Below are 25,960 nucleotides of genomic sequence, written 5' to 3' on the forward strand. Positions count from 1 at the left end.
TTACTGAACTAACTTATTAGTTCTAACACTTTTTTGGTGGAGGCTATAGTGTTTTCTATATATAATACCATGTCATCAGCAAACAGAGATAATTTTACTTCTTTTCTGATTTGGATGCTTTTTTTTTTTTTCTTGACTAATTCTTCCTTGTGTTAATTATTTACCTCTTGTCTTTTAGCTTGTGGCTGCCCTTATGTTTCCTATTCAGTGATGGTGGGCCTGTAAGACTGAAAATGACACTTCCCTGATGCTTCTGCAAGCTGGATCCCTGTTAGGCACTGCCTATTGGGAAGCACTGGCAGGAGACTGGAAGGAAGGAGGGGCGGGGGAGTCTCTTGCTGTTTTCCAGCCCCTGCATGTCTCTCTCCGGAGGTCTTTAGGCACTCTGATCCCCAGCCCCAGGATGCCATTTCAGGATCCAAATCACTAGCTGTGAAGTTGTCCTTGTCAAAGGTCCAATACCAATCAAGTGGTACCCTTTCGAGTAGGGTTGCCCGGACTCCTCTATATGACATGTCTTGTGTTTAATGATTGTGCTCTGTATTCTGTACTGACTTTGCCCCAATGCCTTCAATGCCCTCTAGACAGCTTTTCTTTTCCAATAAATTACCAAGTATCAGCAGTTAGAGTATTTTTTTGCTATAGTAATTGAAGCTTAAGTCACTTAAATGCAACATAGCTGAAAATCGTACCTCCACAAATATAGTTATGGACAGTCCCACATGGTCTGTCCTGCAGGTTTGACTTAGAAGAGACCAAAAAGGAGGTTTGAGAATTAAAGTACTGATTCTTCTTATCCTCAAGAAAGAGAAAGATTTTTCTTTGATCAAAGTCCCAAGTCATGAACAAGAAACCACCACTAATTAGAGATAACCTGTGTTCTGAAAATCAACCAGTCAATGACAGCCTCACTCCAATAACCCACACTATGGAAAGTTAACAAATCACAGATAGCCCCCAAACTTCTGAAATTGAGCCAGTCGGTGACAGCCATTACACGTCAGCACACCAGCTCACAATGCAACTGTTGAGCGTATATTCTCATTAATGGACGTTCAGTAGACAAAAGAACAAAATAAGCTGGATGTGACCACTGTAGAAACTATTTTACAATGTAAATGAAACAGATTGTAAGTTCAAGGACTTATACATGCAAATTCTGCAACACAAAGAAATGTTAGGGAGACCCAAATCACCAGGGAAATATAATTAAAGAAACAGGTAGGTCACTTATGTAGTTATAATTTATTTCAGATAGAGAATGAATAATATTTTAGTATAAATATGTCCCATGTGATATTTTTCTTTTATTTCAATGTATATGCACGTAAGCAATTAGAAATCATTCAAATTTAACTAGGTTTCCTGGTGGCCTTTTTTTTTCTTTTGTATTTTGTTGTTGTTGAAGGTGGTGATGGTGGTGGTGGTGGTAGTATATGTGTATGTGTGCTAAATATGGTGACTTCAAGACTCTGAGTATCTGCTGAGTTACCTGCTCTGATATGTTCGTGATAGGGACAGAGTAAAGGGCCAAAGTAAGTGATTAAATAGTTAATCTCACTAGGAGATTTTAAGTAAAAAAAAAAAACAAAACAAACAAACAAACAAAAAAACCCTGTAAGTTAATGATCACTCAAGAAAGCAGGTTGGGCTGCCATGGATAGACACAAAGCCCATATATGCTTCATCAGTCTTTTTTTTTTTTTTTTTTTTTTTTGCGGTATGCGGGCCTCTCACTGTTGTGGCCTCTCCCGTTGCGGAGCACAGGCTCCGGATGCGCAGGCCCAGCGGCCATGGCTCACGGGCCCAGCCGCTCCGCGGCATATGGGATCCTCCCAGACCGGGGCACGAACCCGTATCCCCTGCATCGGCAGGCGGACTCTCAACCACTGCGCCACCAGGGAGGCCCTTCATCAGTCTTTTTAAGTAGGTTGTTTTCCTCTAGATTTTGCCACTTCATAACTATGTCCACAGGGGATGCCCCATTTTGGTATGCCCCTATTAATTCAGTCTTTGGGTGGCCCAATGGCCTGACCAATTGCTAGACCATTAGGGATGTTGTGTGTGTGACAGCCATGGAAATAGCTCAGATCTCCTGCTGCAGGTAGCATCATTAACTGACAACTCCACTTTGATACCCACAATGTTTTTGCATCAAGGTCACACTTCCTCTGGGGTGCTCCCAGTCCAGGCCTGACCATAATGGGGTGTTAGTGCAGGCCAATCCTGTGGGTCTCTGGACTACTCTAGTGGGCAGCTTTGGCTCAAGGACTCTCCATCGGCCTGGCTGAGACATTCTCAGAGCTGCAGTCCAGTCTGAGATTCTTCCTTCCCAATCCTCTTTCCTCCACCTTCTCTTTTCCCAAGCATCAGAATTGCATCATGGTCTGAGGCTCTTTTTGCCTGTTCTCACTCCCTATTTTTTATCCCTCACAACCCCCACTCACAACTGCAGTGCATCTCTCATGAATCTAATCCTATCCCAGCATTTGTTTCTTGGAGGACCCTAATGGACACACTGTGTAAAGGTTTGTTTCTATCCATCTTGGGGCAGTGTGCCCTACAGCCAAGAATAACATCTGAAGTTTAACCCATTGTTCAGCATGTCTAGTGCTGAACTCCACAATTTACGGCTGTGGCATTCCATGGGGTTTGCCCATCTCAGAAGCAAGCTATTTCATCAGTGAGCCATGTTTTTTGTCATATGGAAGTCTTGTTGAAGAGGTCCCCAGTGAGCCAACTGCTTAGGTTTAACAGTAGGTGGGCCTCTCTGTGTCTAACGGGTGGGCAGCCACCTGTTCCTGAAGTTGGCTGAGGTATCAGGAAACAGGCTTGGGCCTTGACTGGAGGGACCATTTCTATATCACTACAGAACTTTCTGGGTATTCCAGTTCAGATGGTATAGGACTCAATGCAAGTTGAGAATGTCAGGTGGCAGAGTCAGTTTCTTTTCACTGACTGTCTGTTTTTCCAGAATGGGCTAGCTTCAGGCTTGGCAACAGAAGGAAGTTCTTGTAGACCTGGCTGATGAGAAAGCAGAGTCCCATTTCCACAGTCTATAGCCTGTTTTGAGATTGAACACTGATATCTGTGATTCCATGAGTGGGAAGGAGATAGGAGAGGAGGCCTCCAGCACAGGTTTGCTTTACTGATGACTGGATCACTTTCCAGGCTTCTTGCCACATGTGGCCCCTCCCCACCTGCGGTTGTTTGTCTGGTATATAAAGGCTGTAGTGAAATTCCTAGGTATGGAGAGTCTTGTTTCTAAAATAGGCCAATCAGGGGTTGGGCCTCCATTCCCATGGCTAGCACCCAAGAAGCTCCCATGAGTGGCAGAATCATTTCTTCTTCTTTTTTTTTTTTTTTTGTTTTACAGATTTATTGAGGTATAGTTGATATATACCAGAAGTTTCACATATTTACTGTACACATTTTGAAGAGTTTGGACATATACGTACCCCTGTGATACCATCACCATAATCAAGGTAATAAACATATCCATCACCTCCAAAAGTTTTTGAACGCATCCATCTTTGGTCAACTTTTCCAAGATGGGACATGATGGAATGCATGAAGTACACTCAGTGCTTGTGTCATCAATATAGTGGAATGTTTGGCCCCAAGCAGCAGTTCTCACTGTTTTAGCCTGAGTTCAACCCACTGATGATGTACTGGGGAGTTTCTTACAGTACTGCTTGCCTGGGTGGGTGAAGGCAAATGATATCAGTCAGGGTCTTACAACAAAACAGACAAAACTTTCAAAGGGACATTACTGAACAGAATTCAATGAGGAGATCACGTAAGAGGTATGAGCAGGATGAGGGAACCAATAAGGGATGGTGAGGTGCCCAGAGATTAGTAAACAGGGGGGAGATGTCTCCAAGCCTGAAAGAGCAATGGGAAGGAATAGTGTTACCATAACGGGACAAGCCAAAGACTTCAAAGAGGGCACCAAAAAGTTTGGTCTACACAGAGAAATACCCTAATTTCTCTTTTCTCCCCGCCTCCTCAGTTGCCGACCAATGCTTTCCATTGGCTGAAACCCACCAGAGCCAGATGACAAGAGAACTCAGGTGAAGGAGGTCATAGAGATCAGCCTCCCAGGGCACAGAGATGAGCATAGGTCAGAGACTGAATTTTCCCTTCTTTCTTCCTGGAAAGTATCCCGCCACCCCACCAAAAAAAAAAAAAAAACACTGGCCCATCCAAGCCCACATACCAAGCATCACTGGTTCAGCCACTCTTATGATGTCTGTCAGGCACTACAGGAACAACAGTGGACAAACTGACCTGCATAAGCCTCCAAAGGACACCATAAGACTCCAAACACTAGTGGCTTCCCCAGCCCTGCAGGCTATTGAATTGGATGGCGGTATTTGGCTCCCTGACCTGTATAACATACTGCATTTTTCTCTGTCCCTGGGAGGAGCTGTTGTTTCCATGATGCAATCTTGGTAAGCTTTGGGGTTACAGGCCATTCTTGGCCACACCTTCAGTATTCACCATATTAGAAGCCACCAATAGGGGACACTTTGCATCCAATAAGCAGGTCCTTTCACCATGTGTCCAGAAAATTCATATTAATTATACAGATTGCAAGAAATCAAGAAGCATGTTCCAGACAAAACAAAACAACAGACATATGCTCAGCAAATTCAGGAATATTTAAAGTCTTGCCTACGGGAGGAGCAGGAGTCCCAGAACCTTGTTTGTGTGACTGCTGGAACTGTGCGTTTAAATCTTACCTTCATTCTAGGCTTCTCATTAGCCATGGGTTTGTCTGTGTTTTTGTTCCACAGAAACAGTTAAATCCCTTCCAGATTTTTGCATCAACCCATCAGGCTGGATGCCTTTCTGAGAAGCACTGACAGCCCCTAACCTCCCTACCACCCTGTAATTTTATTCTTCTCCCTGCTTTCAGCCGTGAAGCATACGCAGAGTCTTGAATTTTCCTGGGCTCTGCAGAGGCAGGCCTCCTTTTGACCAATCACCAGCAGCCTTGCAGCCCGGTGGTTTTTCTTCTGGATGACGCACTTGTCTCGGGGAGCTGGTGTCAGGCAGTCCCATGCTGGTCCTCCCACCGCCTCATCTGCCTCACCACAACTAGGAGAACCGACACCAAGGGTTGCATGGTCCAGTCCCAGGCCTGCCAGGACCCCCTGAGAATGTTTGCTGCCCGAGAGGCCCAAATGGTCAAGGCCCTTTCCCAAAACACTGAGCATGAGACAAAGTGGAGTCTGACCTTTGTGCAGCTGCTATTCATGGGCCCAGGACGCATGCCACCAAGGCCATGCAGTGTCAACACACAATGTTCAGGGCGGGTCTACAAGCAGAGGAGGAGGAGAATGCACGTGAACTCCCACTCCACCCCACCTCCCTCCCCATCCCAATTCACAGCTTTCATTGTCCCACTGGGAGGCGCACCTAGGCTGGGCAGAAGAAGACTGGACACATCCCAGAGAGTGGTCAATAGAGAAGGACCCTAAACTATGGTGTTTTACACATGGGGGGCCCCCGGCCACCATTTACACCATTTAGCAAGCGCCTCTAAAGCTCAGTGTCTGCTGTCTGTCCTGCTTGCCAGCAAACTCAGATCTGCTGATGCAGCTACTTGCTAAACCATGAAAACGAGGGAGAAAACAGACTGCAGGGCCATGCGGATTTGTCTCTCCCCGAGCAAACAGGTGTATCTCTCACCTTCTAAAGAGTAATTGCATCAAAGCAGGAACAGCACTGTGTCTTGATCCCTTCCAGTCCTGAGCCCAGACCCTTGCATGTGATAAGGTATGAATGAATGTCTGAGGGATTTACCAAAACAGCCAATGGGAACCTTGAAGCTAAGGTGTAATCCTGTGTAAGGAGGTAGGCATTGTGCACTAAAAACTGCTTTCCAGTGAAGGCGACACTGGGCTTCTAAAGAGAACATGTAAGTATATTTATTTCTCAGGTATTATCTCTATTCCTGAGAGAATAGAGAAATCTCTTTTTTTATGCCACACATGAACTCTTCTTTCAGAACCTTGTGCTTTCTGATCTGCCATAGGAATATTAATGGCAAGCAAATTCTGTTTTGGTGAAATCCTTCCATGCCCTTTAGAGACTAGCTTCCAAAACAATTAGCAGACTAAGAGAAACTGTTTCTCCCACCAAGGCACAAAGGCTATGGAGTCCTCACCCTCAACCTTAGCCCAGGGGACCCAAATAGCCAAGTCCCGGCTTCCTCTTCCTACCCCTTTCCAGCCATGATTAGGGGTATGGGGGGTGGTAACAGGAAGCCACAGCCCAGGAAAGGGCTGTCCTGGGTCCTGCTCAGCTACATTGCTCCCCCAGCTTCCTCTACCTGCTTCCTACCATGTTGGGGAGAGAAATGGAGCCTGGGCTGGGACCACTTCCCCAGGGAGGTGTGGGCTGTCACAGCAGGCGCCAGCAACCTGATGCCACTCCCCAAGGATGGCAAGAGCTCTGAGCCCTGCCACATGGGAGAAGCAAGTCCCCTGCCTGAGCACCCCCTCCTGGCCTTATAGGAAAAAAATAACCATTTGAAAAGACATAAAAACATATATTTTTCCTTTTGCCTTAGGCTCCAATATGGCTTGCATAGCACTGTGGGATCTCGTTTTTGTTTAAGATTTTGTTCATCATGGGTTTTTGCATTAATTTTTTTAAAGTATTGTATTAAAATATTAGCATCATCTTGATTATTGGGTTTTTGGTACTCCCCTAAATTTTGTGCCCCAGGTGAGCGCAAATCTTGCCTCACCTTAATCCTGGCCACGATAGATTAACTTCACACTCCTGTTCTTCTCATTAGGTCATAACTGGGCCAAGTCCAAAGGGAAGGAAAATGCAATAGGATAGCAGAAGCAAATGCAGTCTACTTGAAACTCCTACCAGTTTTTCGATTTAAAACAAGTAAAGTAGCCCATCTGAAGGAGAAATAGACAAACATGAATTAGAATCAAATGCCTTTATAAGCATTTACCTATATCAACAGGCAAGGTTCCCTTGTAAACAGAAATGACAGTTCTGTCTTCATCCATTCAACCTGAACTTAAACTTTCTACTTGTTGTAGAAAGGCCTTGGGGTTACAAGGATGAAAAAGACTGAGAGTTTACAGCCTGGTGAGAGAGACAAACAGGGAACAACTGACCTGAATCCAGTTCAATTAACGCTCTAAATATGTGCATAAATAGTTTGGAAATACAGAGATGTAAGCAGAGCGTTTTGTTTTGTTTTGATTTGTTTTAGTTTTTGGTTTTTGCTGGGTGGCTCTCATTTTACCTGTGGGATTTTAGTTTATGAAGGTGACTGAGTGACGACATGGCAAGATCAGTGCCATTGAAAGAAGATTTTTATTACATTTCCCTAGAGAAAGGGGCACACGACACTGTGAAGGTTCCCAGTGGAAGCATCAGGTTTGGGTCAGGAGGCAGAAGCAGGAGCAAGAGGCAAATTTAGGCCAGAGCCTTTATTGGAGTTTGCACTGGGCAGGGCAGAGTAAAGAGCTTGGGATTGGCTAATTTGAACAATAAATGGTGGGCTCTGGGATATAGAGGTGTTCTCTCATTGCCTGGTACCTAGCCCTGAGACAATTTAGGCAGGGGAAATAGTGGCTCGGTGTGTGACAGTTAGATAAAGGGGGTGGTTGGCTTGCATATGAGAGGTGCGTCCATGTAAGTTGTTTGCTATCTTTAGGAAGCAGCTAGTCCTGAGGGGAGGGGGGCAGTCTCTCCCCAGCCAGCAGGACTTTTAGGATGTCAAAACATCATAAGACACAGAAAATAAAAAATGTAATTAATACAGTGGGGGAGGGGGAGGAGAGGGGTTATAAAATTAGACAAAACCATAATTATAAAGCATTAATGGCATGGTGAATAGAGGAAATGGAGTGTTTTACTGTTGGGGGTGAGTGGGATGGGAGAATCATTTCCACTTTTCCAAATAGTTAGGAGAAAACTTTCTCCAGGATGTGGAAGAGTTTGGAAAACTTAGTGATGGATGTATACTTAGGCTTGGGAAATTAACATTTATTGAATATCTAGCCAGGCACTTTACACAAATCTTTATCAGCATCCATAAACCACTTTAGGGAATGGTTGGTTTTTAGAGTAAACAAGCTCATAGAACTTAGGTATAGTTAACTAGTCCATCATCTCACTTCTAGTAAATAACAGATGTGTGAAGTTCGTGTCTGACCGGACTCCCCACAGCTGCTTACACCATACTGCCTTTGGAAAGAAACGGAAAAGAAGAAATCTGATAAGTGATGTATTCCTTAGCTCACAATCCATGACACGTCTCCCACCCCCATTTTAATACCATCTTGTCTAAGCTGAAGAGTGGCCATCATGTGCCTCAATCAAGCCCAGCCGGGTCTCAACCCATCCCTTCACACCGGAAGTACTTAACCCTCCGAGATTAAATCTTGGCCAAAAAAAATCCATTTAATATACGCTTTGCATTTCCCTAATAGGCTGAAAAATAACCGTGACAACCTAATTGAGAGCGGCTGACCCTTAGATTCAGAGCCCATGCACCGTTTACTTGGGAGGGCGTTGAAATTATGCCCTCGACGACCATTTCCCTAGTTTGGAAGAAGAGCCTCTAGTTGATTCCCAACTCTGCCCACTACAGAGCGGACAAGGTTCCCGCTCTGTGCAAGGGACACGCCGGGCGAGGGAAGCTGAAGGGAGAAACGAGGAATTTCTAGGTCGGAAGACGAAGAGAAGCGATGGATTTGGGGGCCAAGGGCAGAGAGAGAACTTACTGGGAGATGTGGGGGCACGCTTCGAGGATACCGGATGTAAAATTTCGCAAGAAGGGCTGGAGTGACCCAAGCAGATTTAGAAAAAAAGTCTCATAGGGGTCCGGGCTGGGCAAGTTTAGGGACCAGAATGGGAGGAGAGAGACCGGGAGATCTAAGGGTGAGCATGTGGGCACCTGGCAGAGCTCGCGCAGCTTGGCTGAAGAGGTACTCGAGACGCAGACGGACGCCACCGCGCGGGCCCTTGACCCTCAGGGCGGTGGGCGGAGCCTTCCAGAGAGCCGCCCGTCGGCCTCCCCTTGGGCGGGGCTATCCTGTCGGTTACACAACAAACCTGTGTGATCGGCTAGGGAACGGCGAGGGCGGTGGCGGAGGGGGCGGGGCCGGGGCGGGGCCGGGGCGGGGCCAGGCCTGCACTGGGCCAGGCAAGATGGCGGCCGTGGAGACCGAGTCGGCCCCCCTGACCCTAGAATCGCTGCCCACCGATCCCCTGCTCCTTATCTTATCCTTCTTGGACTACCGGGACCTAATCAAGTAATGGGACGATGCGCACGGCAGGGGTGGGGTCACGGGTGGGGGAGGAGGCGTAAGGCAAGAGGGACGGAGGCCCGGCTCGCCGATAGGACCTGGACTCCCGTGACAGCCAGGAGGTGACGCCAGGGCCGCCCTGATCCTGCAGAGCCACCCGGGGGCAGGGGCGAGACCGGGGCGGAAAGAGCCCCGCCTTGAGTTCTTCCTCCCGTCCCGGGCCCAGGCCTGAGGAGCGACAACAGCTCTCTCTCCCAGGCCTTGGCGAGGCCCAGTTGGAAGGGGGGCCAAATGCTCCCCGCTGCCGCCGCGCGGACTCCAGCGCCCCGCACCTCCCGGCCACCGTGGTCTTTGCCCGCTAAGGGCAGCCCTGGCCGCTTTGGAAAAGTCCCCGTCCGGGCCGAGCGCTCTTCTCTGCCTGGGCCAGGAGCCTGCAGAGTCAGGCGCCAAAGTGGGCAGGTGGGACGCCGGAGAGGAGCCAGGCGACCCTCTGACCCCTGGGTGCGACTTATGCAGCAACGTAATATCTGGCAGGGCTCACTTTCGGACTTCTGTGCTAGATAATTGTTTCGCTTTCAGCCTTCCTTCTCACGATTGCATGTTGGCTTTTGTGTTTTGGTACTGATTTCCGGTGGTGCGGTACAGGTGACCATCTTCCCTCCTGTATGCTTTGGGTTTCCCAAGTTACCGGCATCTGTTCCAAAAATAAACACCGGTTGCTGGTAGGGGTGGTTAAATGCCCAGTTACTTCAGCGCTTGGGACCGTCTGGGATGGTGGAAGAAATGGCGCTGTTTACACCCTTGACAGCTGGTGGCATGGGTCTTTCTTGTGCCACCACATATATTTGCAAAGGAGGCAGAATCGCCCTCTTAAGGATAGGTAGGCGAGATTCGTTTTGTTTTGTTTTGTTTTTTTGATTAACCATTGGATTTTAGTCGTTTGCTGATTGTACCCTGTGTTGTCAGGGATCCTTTTAGAAATACAGCCTTCTTGAAGTTACTGGTAGCTGTTGCTTGATCTAGCTAAGTGATGACAGAGGGATAATTCCAGTTTCTGGCTGCTATCTATATTAGTACCTGTAACACTCTTATTTTTCTAGAAAACAAATTTTTCTCTACTCAGGCTTGTAATAAAGTTTATCTTTTTCTTTCGAAAAGGCTGTTACAGTTCCAAACTATTTTCATCTGAAATGTTCTGTTGCAATAGCCTTTTAGAAATCTAACACATACACACACGCTTTTTGATCTGTGGGCCACATTGCTCCCAGAGTGATTTCTCTAAGACAGATCTGGCTGTCATCCTCCTTAAAAACCTATAATGCCCCTTGTTATTTACAGATTATAACCTAAACTTCTGGGAGCATTTAAGGCCCTTATTATTTGGCATAGTCTACTCTGGCCAAATAGACCTCTGCCAGCACACTTGTGTTTTTTTTGTTCTGTGGCTTAAACTCCTGACCCTGCCTGGAATGCCATGCCCCCTTCTTCTGAACCTGGCAAGGTGTAATTCCTTTAAGGACCCCCTCTCCTGAGTCCAATCTCTACCTTTCTCCTTCCTCTGCAGAAGGAGAGGTATTTACCATACCAGATAGATTATGCATTTCTTAAATGTAAAGGCTGTCTTGCTTATCTTTGCAGTCACCATTTATTCAACAGATTTTCTTTTTTTGAGTGCCTGCTGTGTGCCATCCTATTAAATGTTGGGGAAACAATAGTGAACAAGACAGACAAGGCCCCTCTCATAAGCTTACAGTCTAACGGGCAAGATGGAAAACAAATAAATGCGTAATTACAAGAGCTACTGTGTGCTATGAAGGAAGTGAACCAGTTGGTCTGTTAAGGAATTGATTCAAATTGGAAGGAGCTGCTATCTATGACGGATAACATAGAGCAGTCCTGGCAGAAGGAACGGTGTTTTCAGAAGCTGATTGGACAATAGCATAGCCTGTTGGAGGAGCTAGAAGACTGGTGTTGCAGGAATTAGGGAATGATTCACAGGTAGAGAGGCTTGAGAAGAGACTAGTGAGATCATGCAGGACCTTGTAAAACAAGGTGAGGAGATCAGATTTTATTTTAAATGCTTTTGGTAGTAATCAACATTTTAAACAGAAGTGATCCCTCATAAATGTTTGTGGAAGTGAACTGAGTTGAATACTGTATTAGGGTTCTCGAGAGAAGCAGAACCAATAGAGAGAGAGAGAGAGAGAGAGAGAGAGAGAGTGTGTGTGTGTGTGTGGTTTTTTATAAGGTATTTGCTCATGAATTATAGAGGCTGAGAAGTCCTACAGTCTGCCAAATGCAAGCTGGAGACCCAAGAAAGCTGGTGGTATAGTTTAAAGGGCTGAGAGCTGGAGAGCTGATGATGTAGATCCCAGTCTGGGTCTGAAGGCCTGAGAACCAGGAGTGCCAAGGGCAGGAGAAGATCAGTGTCTCAACTTAGCGGTCAGGCAGAGAGCAAATTCAACCTTCCTCTGCCTTTTTGTTCTATTCAGGCCCTCGATGATTGGAAGGTGCCGACCCACATTGGGGAGGGCCATCTGGCTAACTTAGTCCACCAATTCAAATGCTAATCTTTTCTGGCAACATCTCAATCAAGAAATAATGTTTAGGGGCTTTCCTGGTGGCGCAGTGGTTAAGAATCCGCCTGCCAATGCAGGGGACACAGGTATGATCCCTGGTCCTGGAAGATCCCACATGCTGGGGACCAACTAAGCCTGTGCGCCACAACTACCGAGCCTGCGCTCTAGAGCCCACGAGCCACAAGTACTGGAGCCCGCGCGCCTAGAGCCCATGCTCTGCAACAAGAGAAGCCACCGCAGTGAGAAGCCCGCGCACCACAACGAAGGGTAGCCCCCGCTCACTACAACTAGAGAAAGCTCACACACAGCAACGAAGACCCAACGCAGCTAATAAATAAATGAATAAATATTTTTTTTTTTTTTCTTTTTGCTGTATGCAGGCCTCTCACTGTTGTGGCCTCTCCCGTTGCGGAGCACAGGCTCCGGATGCGCAGGCCCAGCGGCCATGGCTCACGGGCCCAGCCGCTCCGCGGCATATGGGATCCTCCCAGACCGGGGCACGAACCCGTATCCCCTGCATCGGCAGGCGGACTCTTAACCACTGCGCCACCAGGGAGGCCCGAATAAATATTTTTTTAAAAAATAATGTTTAACCAGCTATCTGGGCATCCCTTAGCCCAGGCATGTTGACACAAGTGCCGTAGAATTTTATCCACAGAAAAGTTTCCAGTGTACTGCAACTTCTTTCCTGTAGTTTATAGCCCAAATTTGTCAGGTGTCCTGCCCATTGCTAAGCTCTGAAGGTTATGGTACGTATTTGCTGAACTGGATTGGGTTGGATTGAATTAGTCCATTGGGATCATTATATAATATAAACTGCATAGTTTGAATCTCACTGTGTATCAGAATTACATGTGGCACTTTTTAAATATACACATGCCTGAGGTACAGATCTCACTCCATGCCAACTGAGTCAGAAGCTCTAGGATAGTAGTTTTCATCCTTGACTTGCATCAGAAATCACCTTTGGTGCATATTCCAGAGATTCTTTTATGTTAACTCTTGGGACAGTGATGGACTCTGAATTCACAAAACTGGAAGGATTCCTATGTTTGCAAATGTTAGTTTGGGCATCTCCTGAGCTTGGCAGAAAAGGATGAGAATTATATTTGTATAAAATCTGAAAAATGAACAAAGGCTAATCTGTTTACCATCAGTTGTTTTTTAACATGCCCCACTTATGGCCTTGACAAATCCCATGTGATTTAAGATTCCCTTAATTGATTAGCTATTGCCCAAGTGAAATGTTTTATACCTACTTTCTATAACTTGTGATTTCTCTTCTGAAAGGATAGAAATGCACTTTTTTTAAATCTTAAGTTCATTCTTTTTGCAAATTAATTATGTAGGGTAGGATTTACAGGATTCAAGCACTATTGTATTAGAAATCTCTGCGTAAAAAGAAAATTATTTGTTTCTAACATTCCAAATTTTTGAGCAGCTGATACTAACTTGAACAGCTATGGATCTTGAATCAGAATTGTTAAGAATCTGACACCTTTTATAGGTGGGCTTTCCAATAGTTGCTATAGTTAAAAAGTGTTTTTGGCTGTAATATTTCTTTCTGTTAAGAAAAAATTAGAACAAACAAAAGCCCTGTATATTTAATATCAAATGTCTCACAGATCTTAAAAAGAAAAAGCACTTTGTTTACACCTGAATAACGTTTCTATATGTAGAAATGATTACTACCCCAATAATAAATACAGGAAAGCTCTTTGATTTGAAATTAACTCCAATGGTTTATATGTTTTATAGACTTTCATATGAAAATTACAATTGTAGACATTTTGTGGTTTGTGAACTCAAATAGTTAAGATTTCACTACTCACAAGGAAATTATACTAGCTAGCATGTTAAACAGGTTTTAGAAAAGATTATTTTGCAGTTATAAAGGTAGATAGTGGCAGAAAAGCAAAAGGAATAAAATAAAACTTAACATTGAATATTTTCATCTTTACTTTTAAATTGTTTTCTTGTTTTCTTTTATACTAACCGTGAATCTGGTTACTGCCAGTAGTTGCTATGTCAGTCGAAGACTTAGCCAGCTATCAAGCCACGATCCACTGTGGAGAAGACATTGCAAAAAATACTGGCTGATATCTGAGTGAGTATTTGGGAAATGTATTCTTGAAATTTGGCCCTTGGCTTCCATTAATGCTAGTCTATCCTGATTCTCCTCTCTAACCCTTGTCTCTTTAAGTCCTTTGGTGGCCTTTCTTGTGCCTGCCAGTAAATGCAGGCGTTCTCCAGGCTGCTGCCCTTGGCTCTCTACTCTTCTCTCTCTGTGAAGTCTCCTGCATGTACTGTTGCACTTTGTAGAGACTACTTGTATGCTTCTAACTCCCAAACCCAAGTGTCCACCCCTAACATTCCCACTGAGCTCCAGATTTCTTTGCACAGCCGTCTGCTGGATCTTTCCATTGGATGACCCACAGGGTTCACTGAATTCAGTAAATGTTAATAAATCTGATAGAATAAAAGGGTAGATGACAGAAGGTGGGAGTTGGGAAAGATGAAAGAGGGTAGGATTGCTAGTATGTTTTTCGTAGGTTGAGGGGAGTCAGGTAGTGACTGAAGTTGGTGAAGCAAGAAATAGAGGTTTAAATATATTATTTAAAGCCGCAAGCTACTCAATAGAATGAAAAATTAATAACAGAGCCTCCAAACATTGGGAGGAGGAAGGATGAGGAAGAGGGAATTTTAAGTATCGCTGTATCCTGGTCTTTTACTTTGGACTATCAGTAGATAGACATAAAATGATAAACCAAGAACTAGAGGCGTAAACATTTAGAATTATGGAGATAACTTCCAGAAATAACTAAAGATTCCTTTGAGAGGTCGGACTTAGAACAGGAGACTGCCTAGTTTTTCATCTTACGTTCTTCAGTACTTTTTGGTTTTAATCATATATATGTATGTTACTTAGATTAATAAAAAGATACTTCCCTTCCACCACTGCCCCCACCCCGAAAAACGCACGCACATGTATACAACACCCTGAATTGTTCTTTTCCCCATCCCTAAACCTGATCCTCCTGCATTCATATCTTCATAGCAGTACCATCCATCCCACCCTCGAAGCCAAAACAGGAATCATTCTAGATCTCTTTTCTCCTTCCATCCCTACATTCATTCAATTACCAAGCTTTTCTGATTTTAGCCCCTGTATATTTCTTGAATCTTTCTTCTCATTTCATCTAGCCACCACAGTTTTAGCTCAGTTCATCATGTCTTACCAAGACTGCTGCATAACCCTTCCAGTCCATCTCTGTGGCTCTAGCGTACACCCTTCCCAAACCACAACCACAATTCTGCTCTTTTAACTCTCCTGTTAAAACTCTTCAGTGGCTCTCCATTCCCTACAGGTTAAGGTCAGCCTCATTAGTATGTTACCTTAAGGCCCTTCCTGGCTGCCTTATCCTGTACCACTTCTGACTCTTAAATTTATACTTCCTTCTTTCTCCCTGATTAGGTTATACATTTTTGAAGGCAAAAAATGTGCCTTACTTTTAATGTCCCCAGTAGCTAAGTAGACAGTAAATATTTGTGGAATTGTACCAAATAGGAATGTTGAATCGTGTGATTCCTTTGATATGCTATATGATTCTCTAGCTAATCCAATGTAGATAAGTTAGATTAATATTATTGTATCATTAGATTCTAAATATTCTCTAAAATAGAAAAATTAAATATATGTTTAAAATTGTGTAACTGGTATGTTTTTAGGAGTAAGTTGAAATTCATATCCCATATATTATTCACTTTATATCTTATCAAGGATTAGAAACTTAGAAAAAATAATAAGTAGAAAGTAAGAAAATAAGTGACTCATAATCCCACCATGCCAGCAGTAACTTGTTAAATTTTCTGATGTATGTGTCACTTTTTGTTATCTAGTCTTCATTTGTAGCTACAATAAATGAAAATGAAGACAAAAGTAACCACAAATTCCCAATAACGTATGTTGGTATAAGTGTCTAAGATATATGCTAATTTCATTTCAAAAGATTTTTAATTTTATTTTTTAAATCTATTTAGGGAAGAGAAAACACAGAAGAACCAGTGTTGGAAATCCCTCTTCATTGATACTTACTCTGATGTAGGAAGATATATTGACCATTATGCTGCTATTAAAAAGGCCTGGGATGATCTCAAGAAATATTTGGAACCCAGATGTCCTCGTATGGTTTTATCTCTGAAAGGTATTGGAACTGCAGGGTCTCCCTTCCCCATTTTAGTTTCATAGTATAAATAGGTTAAATACCTTTGGGTTTCTATCATCTGTGCTAATCTGTGCTAATCCAACATTATCTGTAATTCACCATTCACATTTGGTCAAGCACATAGAAAGCCTAATTTGCTAAAAGGACCCTGGTTCTAGTGCTTGCCCTATTTTTGCCTACCTCAGCATCCACATGCTTATTAGAAGTCAAAGCTTCTTTTTATCCTTACATTTGTTTTACATAAAGAAACTAGTAATGTCATTGTTGCTTGAGGATAACTTGTAATTTCTTTTAAAAGACTTTTTTTTTAATTGAAAAATTGCCTGCTGTATCAACCCTCTTCACTCTTTTTAGTACAAGTAAATGTTTATTTGACAGTCTAATATTTGAAAGACCAAATATTACAGACCGGGTCTTCAAGCATGTAGGAGCAGCATAATAGGGTAGGGAAAACTTTCGTCCCTATTTTGACATTTACAGAGTAATGAAAACTAAGATTTGAACTGAGGTCTATTTGACCCCAGAATCTATGCTGTCTCTACTATACTATTATTTTCCAATTTTGGCAAGAAATATTAGCAAGCTATTTCCCATTACTTTGATTTTTAAGTTTATGCCCAAGAAATACATAAATTGATTGCAGATATATTGCTACTCATCTGCTTTAGCCTCCAAGTTTTTTTCAAGTTTCTCCACTAAAAGGAATTTTTTATGTGTTTTGGTTTTGCTAAGCTAAAATTGGGATCAGTTCTTCTCAGACGTCTACCTTTTGAACTAAGGACTCTTTTGAAACGGCATTCCTTTTACATTTCATATTTCTGCTGTACGTTTCCATGCAAATATGAATTTCATACAAATCATGATTGCATGACCAGGTACTTAAAACTGAATTGCTAGGAGGTAGAAGAAAGAATGATTTGGCAGAGAGAGTACAGCTTTGAAAGAAAGTACCCTTGATTAATATTTTTAATAGGTTTTTTCCTTGGAAGAAAAGAAAAATATTATCCACTTGGTGTGTGGGGTTAAATAATTACAAGAGGAAAATAATTCAGAAAATAGGTATTTGGTAATGATAAGTAAAATATGTCAGGGTTTGCAATAGCTGTCATTTATTAAACACAAAGCTAGGTACTAAGCCAAGTACTGTATATTATTCCATTTAAGTTGCCAAAATCCTATGAGGTAGGTAGTTACTAGTCTCATTTTATAGGTGAGCTACCTGAGGCATAGAAGGCTAAGTAAGTAGTTTGCCATCACAAAGGAGAGCAGAGCCAGGATTTGGATATAGGGCTGACTCCAGAGATGTGGTCTTACCAGCTGTTGAAGGGAGAGAAGACCTATACTATTTTGTTTAGAATGTGTTAGGAGTCTTAGAGAGCTAGTCTAATATTAGAATATTTGGAATATGGGAATATAGACATGGTTCTCCTTTGAGACACAGAGCTGCCAGGAAGGAAGAAACTAAGGATACATAGCAGCTTCTTCCTTTTTCCTTTTTCTTTATTTTTTTTATTTTTTAATTTTTTGAGGGGACACTCAATTGGTATTCCCAGGCTCCCTGTTCACTGTTTTGTACTTAATGGTTGAAGGTGAGGTTGTCAGAGAATTCCTTGTCAGCCCGTGTTTTACTCCCAGGTGCCAGTTCTCTGGGGTCTTTGCCATGAATTGGAATAGGACAAAGGCTCTGATATCTAGAAAGCTGGGGATTCTATTAATGTAGACCTATGCGTTTTAGGGCTGAATCAGGAAACTAGGTGCTCATCTCAGGGGCCATAGTCCCTGACTCAGTTTCAGGGGTATAGAGATCACAGATAGGAAGGAAACTTGGAAAGCAAATAGCCACTGGGTTTGGGAAAATTTTTATTAAGTATCTTGAAATTATAGTATATTGGTGTACATTCTACCAATCTATCTCATGGTATATATCACATATCTTTGGATTTCATATTAACCTTAAGTATTGGCTTAAAATTTTAAAGTCAGAAGGGACTTTTTTCTTTTTTTTTTTTTTTTTTTTTTTTTTGCGGTATGTGGGCCTCTCACTGTTGTGGCCTCTCCCGTTGCGGAGCACAGGCTCCGGATGCGCAGGCCCAGCGGCCATGGCTCACGGGCCCAGCCGCTCCGCGGCATATGGGATCCTCCCAGACCGGGGCACGAACCCGTATCCCCTGCATCGGCAGGCGGACTCTTAACCACTTGCGCCACCAGGGAGGCCCAGAAGGGACTTTTAGAGATCATTTAGACCAGGGATTAGCAAACTTTTTCTTTAAATGACCAGATAGTAAACATTTTAGGCTTTGAGGGACAGATGGCCTCTGTCACAACTATTTAACTCTGCTATTGTGGGAAAGCAGCCATAGACAATATAACAACAAATGGGGTGGCAGTGTTCCAAGAAAACTTTATTTATGGAAATAGGCCTCAGTCTAGGATTTGGCCTGCAGGCTGTAGTTTGTGGATCCCTGATTTATACCAGCCCTTTCATTTTACAGGTGAAGGAACAGGCTCAGAGTTTAGGTGACTTATTCAGGGTCCCGTAGCTAGTGAGTAACAGAGATAGAACTCTAATCTAGGTTTCTTGGCTCCTAGTAACCTTTTCACTTCTTCCGCATACAAATAGGCTGGGGGCAAGGGAAGTACATAAACGCTTATTGTATGCCAGGAAAGCACTTTATTAAGCACATGAAGCTTATTTAAACCTCACTGTAATTCTCTTAGGTAGGTGGGATTATCTTCTGTTTTGCAGATGAGGAAACTGGATTAAAGAGATGAAATAACTTGCCAGAGATCACAGTCAGTCTAGCCATCCCTTGGTATCCACCGGGCATTGGTTTCAGGACCTGCTGAGGATATTGAAATATGCAGATGCTCAAGTCTCATAGTTGACCCTTTGTATCCTTGAGTTCCACATCCGGATATAGAAAGCCAGCTGTAATTGGTAGAGCTGAGATTTGACCCTGGTCTGTCTGGCTCCCAAATTCTATTATAGTAGGATGCCCCTCTAAATGTATTTCCTTATATTTATCTTTTGCCATGTTTGCTTGTTGTTATTTTACTTTTTTTTTCTGCCTTGCTCTCTCTTTTCAAGAAATTCTTGGTTTCTTAATGTTACATGTTAAATGTCCAACGTGTAGCACTAACTATATAAATATTAGTGTTTTTTTTCTCATTCACCTCCTGGTTCAGGCAGCTATTCAGCTTGTTTTCTTTTGTATTGAACTTTTTAAAAAATAAACTTTTCATTTTGTACTAATTTTAGATTACAAGACAGTTGCAAAGATAGTACAGAGAATTTCTGTACACCCCTCACCCAGTTTCAGTTTCCCCTAACGTACCAACCCATGGGACATTTGTCAAACTAAAATCTTCACTGGCACCTTACTACTAACTAAATTCCAGACTTTGTTCAGAATTCACCAGATTTTCCATCAGTGGAATCCTTTTTCAGTTCCTGCATCCAATCCAGAATACTACATTGCATCTAGTTGTCATGTCTCCTTAGTGTCCTCTGGTCTGTGGACACTTCCCAGTCTTTCTTTGTCTTTCACACCGTTGACAGTTTGAAGGAGTACTGGTCAGGTATTTTGAAGAATGTCCCTCAAACTGACTTTGTCTAAAGTATTACTCACGATTAGACTGGAGTAATGTGTTTTCAGGTTACCAGCGAGGTGTGGTGTCTCATCACATAGCTGGGGGTATGTGATATCCACAGCCTATCACTAGTGATGTTAACCAACCTATAGGAATGTGCACAGATCATAAGTGTACAACTCAGTGAATTGTCACAAGGTGAACATGCCCATTGTAACACCCGTCAGGTCAAGAAGTAGAATAATTATGTGTACCTAGAACCCTACGTCTTTCTCAGGGGTAACCACTATCCTGATTGCTAATGCCACTGAGTAGTTTTCTCTCTTTTTGAACTTTATATAATTGACACGATTAAGTATGTTTTTTGCGTGAATTATTTCTGTTTCATTTGTGAGATTCAGCAGTGTTGTGTGTAACAGTATTTTGTTCATTTTTGTTACAGTATAAATACTCCGTTATATGATTAGACCATAGTTTATACATTCATTCTACTGTTGTTGGGTATTTGGGTTGTTTCTAGTCTTTGACTATTACAAATAATGCTGTAAATCATTTTTGATGTACATATGAGCTTATTTCTATCAGGTAAATATCTAGGATTGCGTTTGCTGGGTTGTATAGTGTGCTTGTATTAAACTTCAGAAGATACTGTTAATTTTCCGAAGTGGTTTTACCACTTTACATTCCTACTAGCACTTTAATGTTGTCTGTCTTTTTATTTTAGCCCTTCTAGTGGGTGTGTAGTGGTGATTTTAATTTGCATTTCTTTAAGGATGTAGAATGATAGTTTTATCTCTAGCTTTCCAATCCCTATATGTCATTTCTTTATTTTTCTTGCTTTATTGAACTGGCTAGAGCCTTCAGTGCAGTGTTGGATAGAAATGATAATAGTGAGTATCCTTATCTTTCTGACTGCAGAGGGAAAGCTTTCCACATTTCTCCTTTAAAGCTGATGTTTGCTGTAGATTTTTAGTAGACACCCTTTAGCATCTTGTAGAAAGTCCTTTCTGATCCTAGTTTGGGAAAAGGGTTTTTTGTTTTTGTGTTTTAAACAGATAATTGAGTTTTATCAAATGCCTTTCCAGCCTTGTCATTATCATATGATTTTTCTACTTCATTTTGTTAATGCTCTGAATTACATTGACTGATTTTCTGAATGTTAAACCAATTTTGCATTCTTGGAATAAACCTACTTTGCTTGGAATGTATTATCTTTTTTATGTATTGTTGGATTTGATTTGCTAGTATTTGGGGTTTTTACATCTATGCTCATGAGAGAGTTTGGCCTGTAATTTTCCTTTCTTGCAATGTTCTTGTCAGGTTTTGGTATCAAGATGATGCTGGCCTTGTAAACGAGTCGGGAAGTGTTGCCTCTTTTTCTGTTCCCTGGAAGAGTTTATGTAAGCTTGGTCTTATTTCTTGTTTAAATGATTAGTAGAGTATACCAGTGAAGGCATTCAATCCTGGAGTTTTCATTGTGGGAAGGTTTTAAATTAAGGATTCAATTTCTTTATCAGATTTAGGACTACTCAGATTTTCTACCTAGTCTCCTGTCAGTTTTGATAAGTTGTGTTTTTCTAGGAAATTGTCTACTTCATCTACATTTTCTAATTTATTGCCATAAAGTTTTTCATAATTATCCTCTTCGTAATGCTTGTTGGATCTCTGGTGATTTCACCTTTCCATTTCTTGTATTATTTGTGCTTTCTCTCTGTTGTTCTGGATCAGTTTTGCTAGGTAAGGGCTAATCAGTTTTATTAGTCTTTTCAGAGAACTGACTTTTGCCTTTGTTAATCCTCTCTATTTTAATATCTTATTTTTTATTTCATTAATTTCTCTGATTACTTCTCTTTAAGTTTACTGTCACTTTTCTCCCGACTTGAGATGATTACTTAGATCATAGATTTTTTCAGCCTTCCTGGTTTTCTTCAAATACATTTAGGGGTATAAATTTCCCTTTAAACGTAGCTTTAACTTCATCCCACAAGTTTTAATATGCTGTATTTTCATTACATGCAGTTCAAAATATTTTGTGATTTCTTCTTTGACCCATGGATTATATAGAAATGTATTGCTTGATTTCTAAACATCGGGGGCTTTTTTAGTAATCTTTTTAATGTAATTTATATTTTAATTCCACTATGATCAGAGAATATACTCTATATGAGCTCAGTCATTTGAAATTTATTGTGATTTGTTCTGTGGTCCGGCATTTAATTTATCTTGGCAAATGTTCCATGTATACTTGAAAAGGATGTATATTCTGCCATTCTTGCCATTTAGTACTATATATATGATTAGGCAAAACTGTTGATCTTGTTCACATCTTTTGTACTCTTAATGAGGTTTTTGGTCTCCTTGTTCTGTTTGTTACTGAGAGAGGTATGTTAAAATTTCTCACTGTGGTAGGCAGAGTTCTGAGATAGGTCCCAAGATTCTCACCCACCGTGGTACGTGCCTGGTATAATGATAGCTTCCCCTTGAGTGTGAGTTGTACAATGGATATAATTAATTTCTGTCTTGTGATTAGGTCATATTAGATGACAAAAGGGTTTTACAGATGTAATGAAGGTCCCAAATTAGTTGCATTTGAATTAATCATTAATCAAAAAGGAAATTATCCTGAGCAGGCCTGACCCAATCAGGTGAGCCCTTAACAGGAACTGGGCCCTTCCAGAAGTCAGAGAGATTCAAAGCCTGGGTGTATCTCCTACAGGTCATGAATAAGCAAACTGGCACGTTGTGTTGGGCCTCCCTGGTGGCGCAGTGGTTGAGAGTCCGCCTGCCGATGCAGGGGATACAGGTTCGTGCCCCGATCTGGGAGGATCCCATATGCCGCGGAGCGGCTGGGCCCGTGAGCCATGGCCGCTGGGCCTGCGCGTCCGGAGCCTGTGCTCCGCAACGGGAGAGGCCACGACAGTGAGAGGCCCGCATACCGCAAAAAGAAAAAAAAAAAAAAAACAAAAAAAAAACTGGCACGTTGTGGAGAGGGCCAGGTGATAAGGAATGGCAGGTGGCTTCTAAGAGTAGAGAGCCTCAATCCTGCAACTACAAAGAACTGAGTTCTGCCAGCAACCAGTGAGTTTGGAAGAGAACCCCAAGCAAAAGATGCATAAGGTGCACTAGCAGCCCCAGTTAACACCATGATTTCAGCCTTGTGGGACCTGAGCAGAAGATCCAATTCAGTCATGTCCAGAATTCTGACCTACAGACACTGTGAAATAATAAATGAGTGTTATTTTAAGCGGCTAATATTGTGGCAGTAGAAAACTAATACACCCATTATGATTACAGATATATTTTTTTTCCATTTTAATTCTGTCATTTAAAAAAATATATTTTGAAGCTGTGTTATTAGATGCACAAGATTAAACTTATAATACCTGTGTAGTGAATTTAACCTTTTTGCCATTACAAAAAGTCCTCCATTACCTCGAATAATGCTATTTGCCTTAAAGTCTATTTTGTATGATTTTAGTAGAGCTATTTTAGCTTTCTTTTCTGTATCTACAGCTTTAAGATATCCCTCTTGTATATGATTGTGTTTTGTTTTTCATCTGGTCTGTTTGTCTTTTAATTAGATTATTTAGTCTGTTTATATTTAATGTAATTACTAATACATTTGAGTGTAAATATACCATGTTTCTATTTTATATTGGTGCCACCTGAGCAGGTATTCCTTTTTTGCATTCTTCTTAATTATCTTTTATTCCATACTCCCTTTCCTTTCTTATTTATCTAACTTTTTTTTTAGTGATTAGCCTAGAGATTAAAACATGTATCTCTGACTTAAAGTCTATTGTAAATTAGTATTTTTACCACTTCCTGAACAATGAAAGAACCTTAGAATACTTTAATTTCAGTTACCTCCCTCCTGTCTTTTGTATTATAGTTTTGTGATTTTAGTTTTTAACATATTTTATATCCTTGAAAACATTATTATTATTTTACATGTTCAATATTATTTTAGATTTATCTGCATATTTACCTTTTCTGGTTGTACTTTATTTATTCCTGAATCTTCATGTTTCCATCTGGGATAATTTTTCTTCTGCCTGAAGAATTCCTTTTTGTTTTGTTTTGTTTTGTTTTGTTTTTAAAAAGGGAATGCTATTGCTGAATATTTTCAGATTTTTCTTTTTTGTCAAAAACTATATTTATTTCATCTTCACTTTTGAAGTATATATTCACTGGATATAGAATTCTAGTCAGCACTTGAAGAGACCATTCTTCCAGCTTCTATTGTTCTGTTAAGAAGCTGTCTTATTGTTGTTCTTCTGAAGACGACTGTGGCTTTTCCCCTTCTCTGGCTGCTTTTAAGATTTCTCTTTGTCTTTGATTTTCAGCAGTTTTCCAGTAATGTGTCTAGATAATGATTTTCTTTGTAATTATTCTCCATGGGGTTATAGTGCTTCTTAAATCTATGGTTTGATGTTTTCATCAACTTTGGAAAATTCTCTCAACCCCGTGGTACTGCTGAAAGCTTTGCTCATCTTCTCGGCCTCTCAGCCTCATGTTTGCTTTCAGAAGTGGCAATTGTCTCAAAGACAAGGTGGCTCCAAAGCCCTGGCTAAACTCTCAGTTTCCCTGTTCTTCTGGACCAACCTCCCCCCACCCCAACCCTGCCAGTTCTCACTGTCTTTGAGGTTCTCCAAAAGCCTTGAAACCAATTTTCTGTTGTTCAGTTTTTCTAGTTCTCAGCACAATGTTTGGTCCAACAACCTGGTGGGCCATTGCTGGGAGTGAATCTCTTCTCTTAGTATTTGTAATTACTGCTTTTTAAAGCTAGAATATATGGCAAGCTTATAAACATGAAAATCAAATTCAAGGTAATGGCCTCCTCACAGCATGAACCTACACCTATATTTCCCATTAAGAGACCAGGTTAAGACTCTTGAACAACATCCATTTAGAGAACTTCTGGAGAGTTTTTTAAATAGAGAAATTTGAGTATATTAGATTAAGAAAAATGAGATATGCTCTAAAGTTTGTATTGTACTGTGAAAAAACTATTGTGGATTTCACTGGTGCCTGCCATTCCATATTTTGCTTAGTGCCAGTGTTTTCCCCATGGAGAGGAAACTGAGAAATTTGCTTCCTCAGTGCTTCAAACGTCAGAGCTAATCTAAAGTGATATAATATTTCTGTGAATTTTCAGTTCATTTCCCTGTATTTCAGCAAGTACATTTTGGACAGAATTCACTTGCTCTAAGATTGTATCATTGGCTAGCAGATGGATTGCATTTCTTCTTAGATTTAAGGCTTATGGTTTCTTGATAATTTGCTTTTTTGTGCATCTGCAGAGGGTGCTCGAGAGGAAGACCTAGATGCTGTGGAAGCTCAGATTGGCTGCAAGCTTCCTGATGATTATCGATGTTCATATCGTATCCACAATGGGCAGAAGTTAGTGGTTCCTGGGTGAGATGTTCACTGTTTGAGTTACTTTTAATGATACAAGTTATTTTCTAGAATGTAAACAAATTGTATTTGTAGTTACTCTTAACAGATTAAAAAGTATAAGAATTTCCTCCTGTTCCTTATAACAATCCATAAGACAAAATCTATAGCTTGAATTTGATTTTACCAAAATAGATAATGTCTCAGAAACATGGTTTCTATCAACACATCTTTACAGTTGAGATGGTTGGGGTGGGCCTACAGGACAGGAGAGGAGATGTGTGTGTGAGTATAATTTAACTAAAATTTAATTAAACCTGTTCCAAATCCTTGAAGTATTTATCCTGTTACAGGCCAAGTAAAGTATTTTAGAGAGCTTGATATAAGTTCTATGAATCATACATGTTAAAAGTAATTTGTTCAGAGCTACATACACTTAACTAAAGAAAATATTAGTTTTGTCCTATTCAAGCATAGTCTATAATTGAATGGCCTATTTTAAACTTACTTCTAAACGATATGAAGTATTCACTGTGGAACCTTTTGGTAAAAGCAGACCATGCAGTAGCTCTCAAATTTACTCACAGTTTTTAAAGCTATGTGCTTCGAATGGGTCTACTCCCTTTGTTCCCTCATGAAATTAAGGTATTTCAGAGACATTGCACTTGTGACATACTGATAGGAATTTAGGGAGAACTTTGCATTGTTCTTATTAGAACTTGGTATCTCTTTGTGTGTGAAGAACGATATGAGGCTCTGTTACCATTTCAGATCAGAGTTGAGTGAGTACAGGGAATCTAGGAGGTGGTCATACTGAGGTTACAAGGTAGTATTCAGAAGTCAAATATTGGGCAGTTAGGACTAGATAAGCCTA

The 25,960-nt window shown here is 41.5% G+C and overlaps 2 protein-coding genes across 5 annotated transcripts in view; both read left to right on the plus strand.

Moving 5' to 3' along the window:
• CD59 (CD59 molecule (CD59 blood group)) overlaps positions 1–25,960 on the plus strand; it is a 519,147-nt gene that overhangs the window by 446,817 nt on the left and 46,370 nt on the right. The gene's annotated exons all lie outside the window — the stretch shown is intronic.
• The window catches only part of FBXO3 (F-box protein 3), a 33,361-nt gene continuing 16,580 nt past the window's right edge, over positions 9,180–25,960 (plus strand). For 3 of the 4 annotated variants that reach the window (XM_060104625.1, XM_060104628.1, XM_060104627.1), the window contains exons 1-4: positions 9,180–9,299; positions 13,890–13,979; positions 15,914–16,077; positions 24,993–25,107. In XM_060104625.1, coding sequence (XP_059960608.1) covers positions 9,196–9,299; positions 13,890–13,979; positions 15,914–16,077; positions 24,993–25,107 — 473 coding nt within the window. In that variant the 5' untranslated portion in view covers positions 9,180–9,195. The remainder of the gene's footprint in view (positions 9,300–13,889; positions 13,980–15,913; positions 16,078–24,992; positions 25,108–25,960) is intronic. The other variant, XM_060104626.1, reaches the window with a different exon arrangement.

The sequence above is a fragment of the Mesoplodon densirostris genome, chromosome 7 (genome assembly GCF_025265405.1).
Source record: "Mesoplodon densirostris isolate mMesDen1 chromosome 7, mMesDen1 primary haplotype, whole genome shotgun sequence".
NCBI lineage: Eukaryota > Metazoa > Chordata > Mammalia > Artiodactyla > Ziphiidae > Mesoplodon > Mesoplodon densirostris.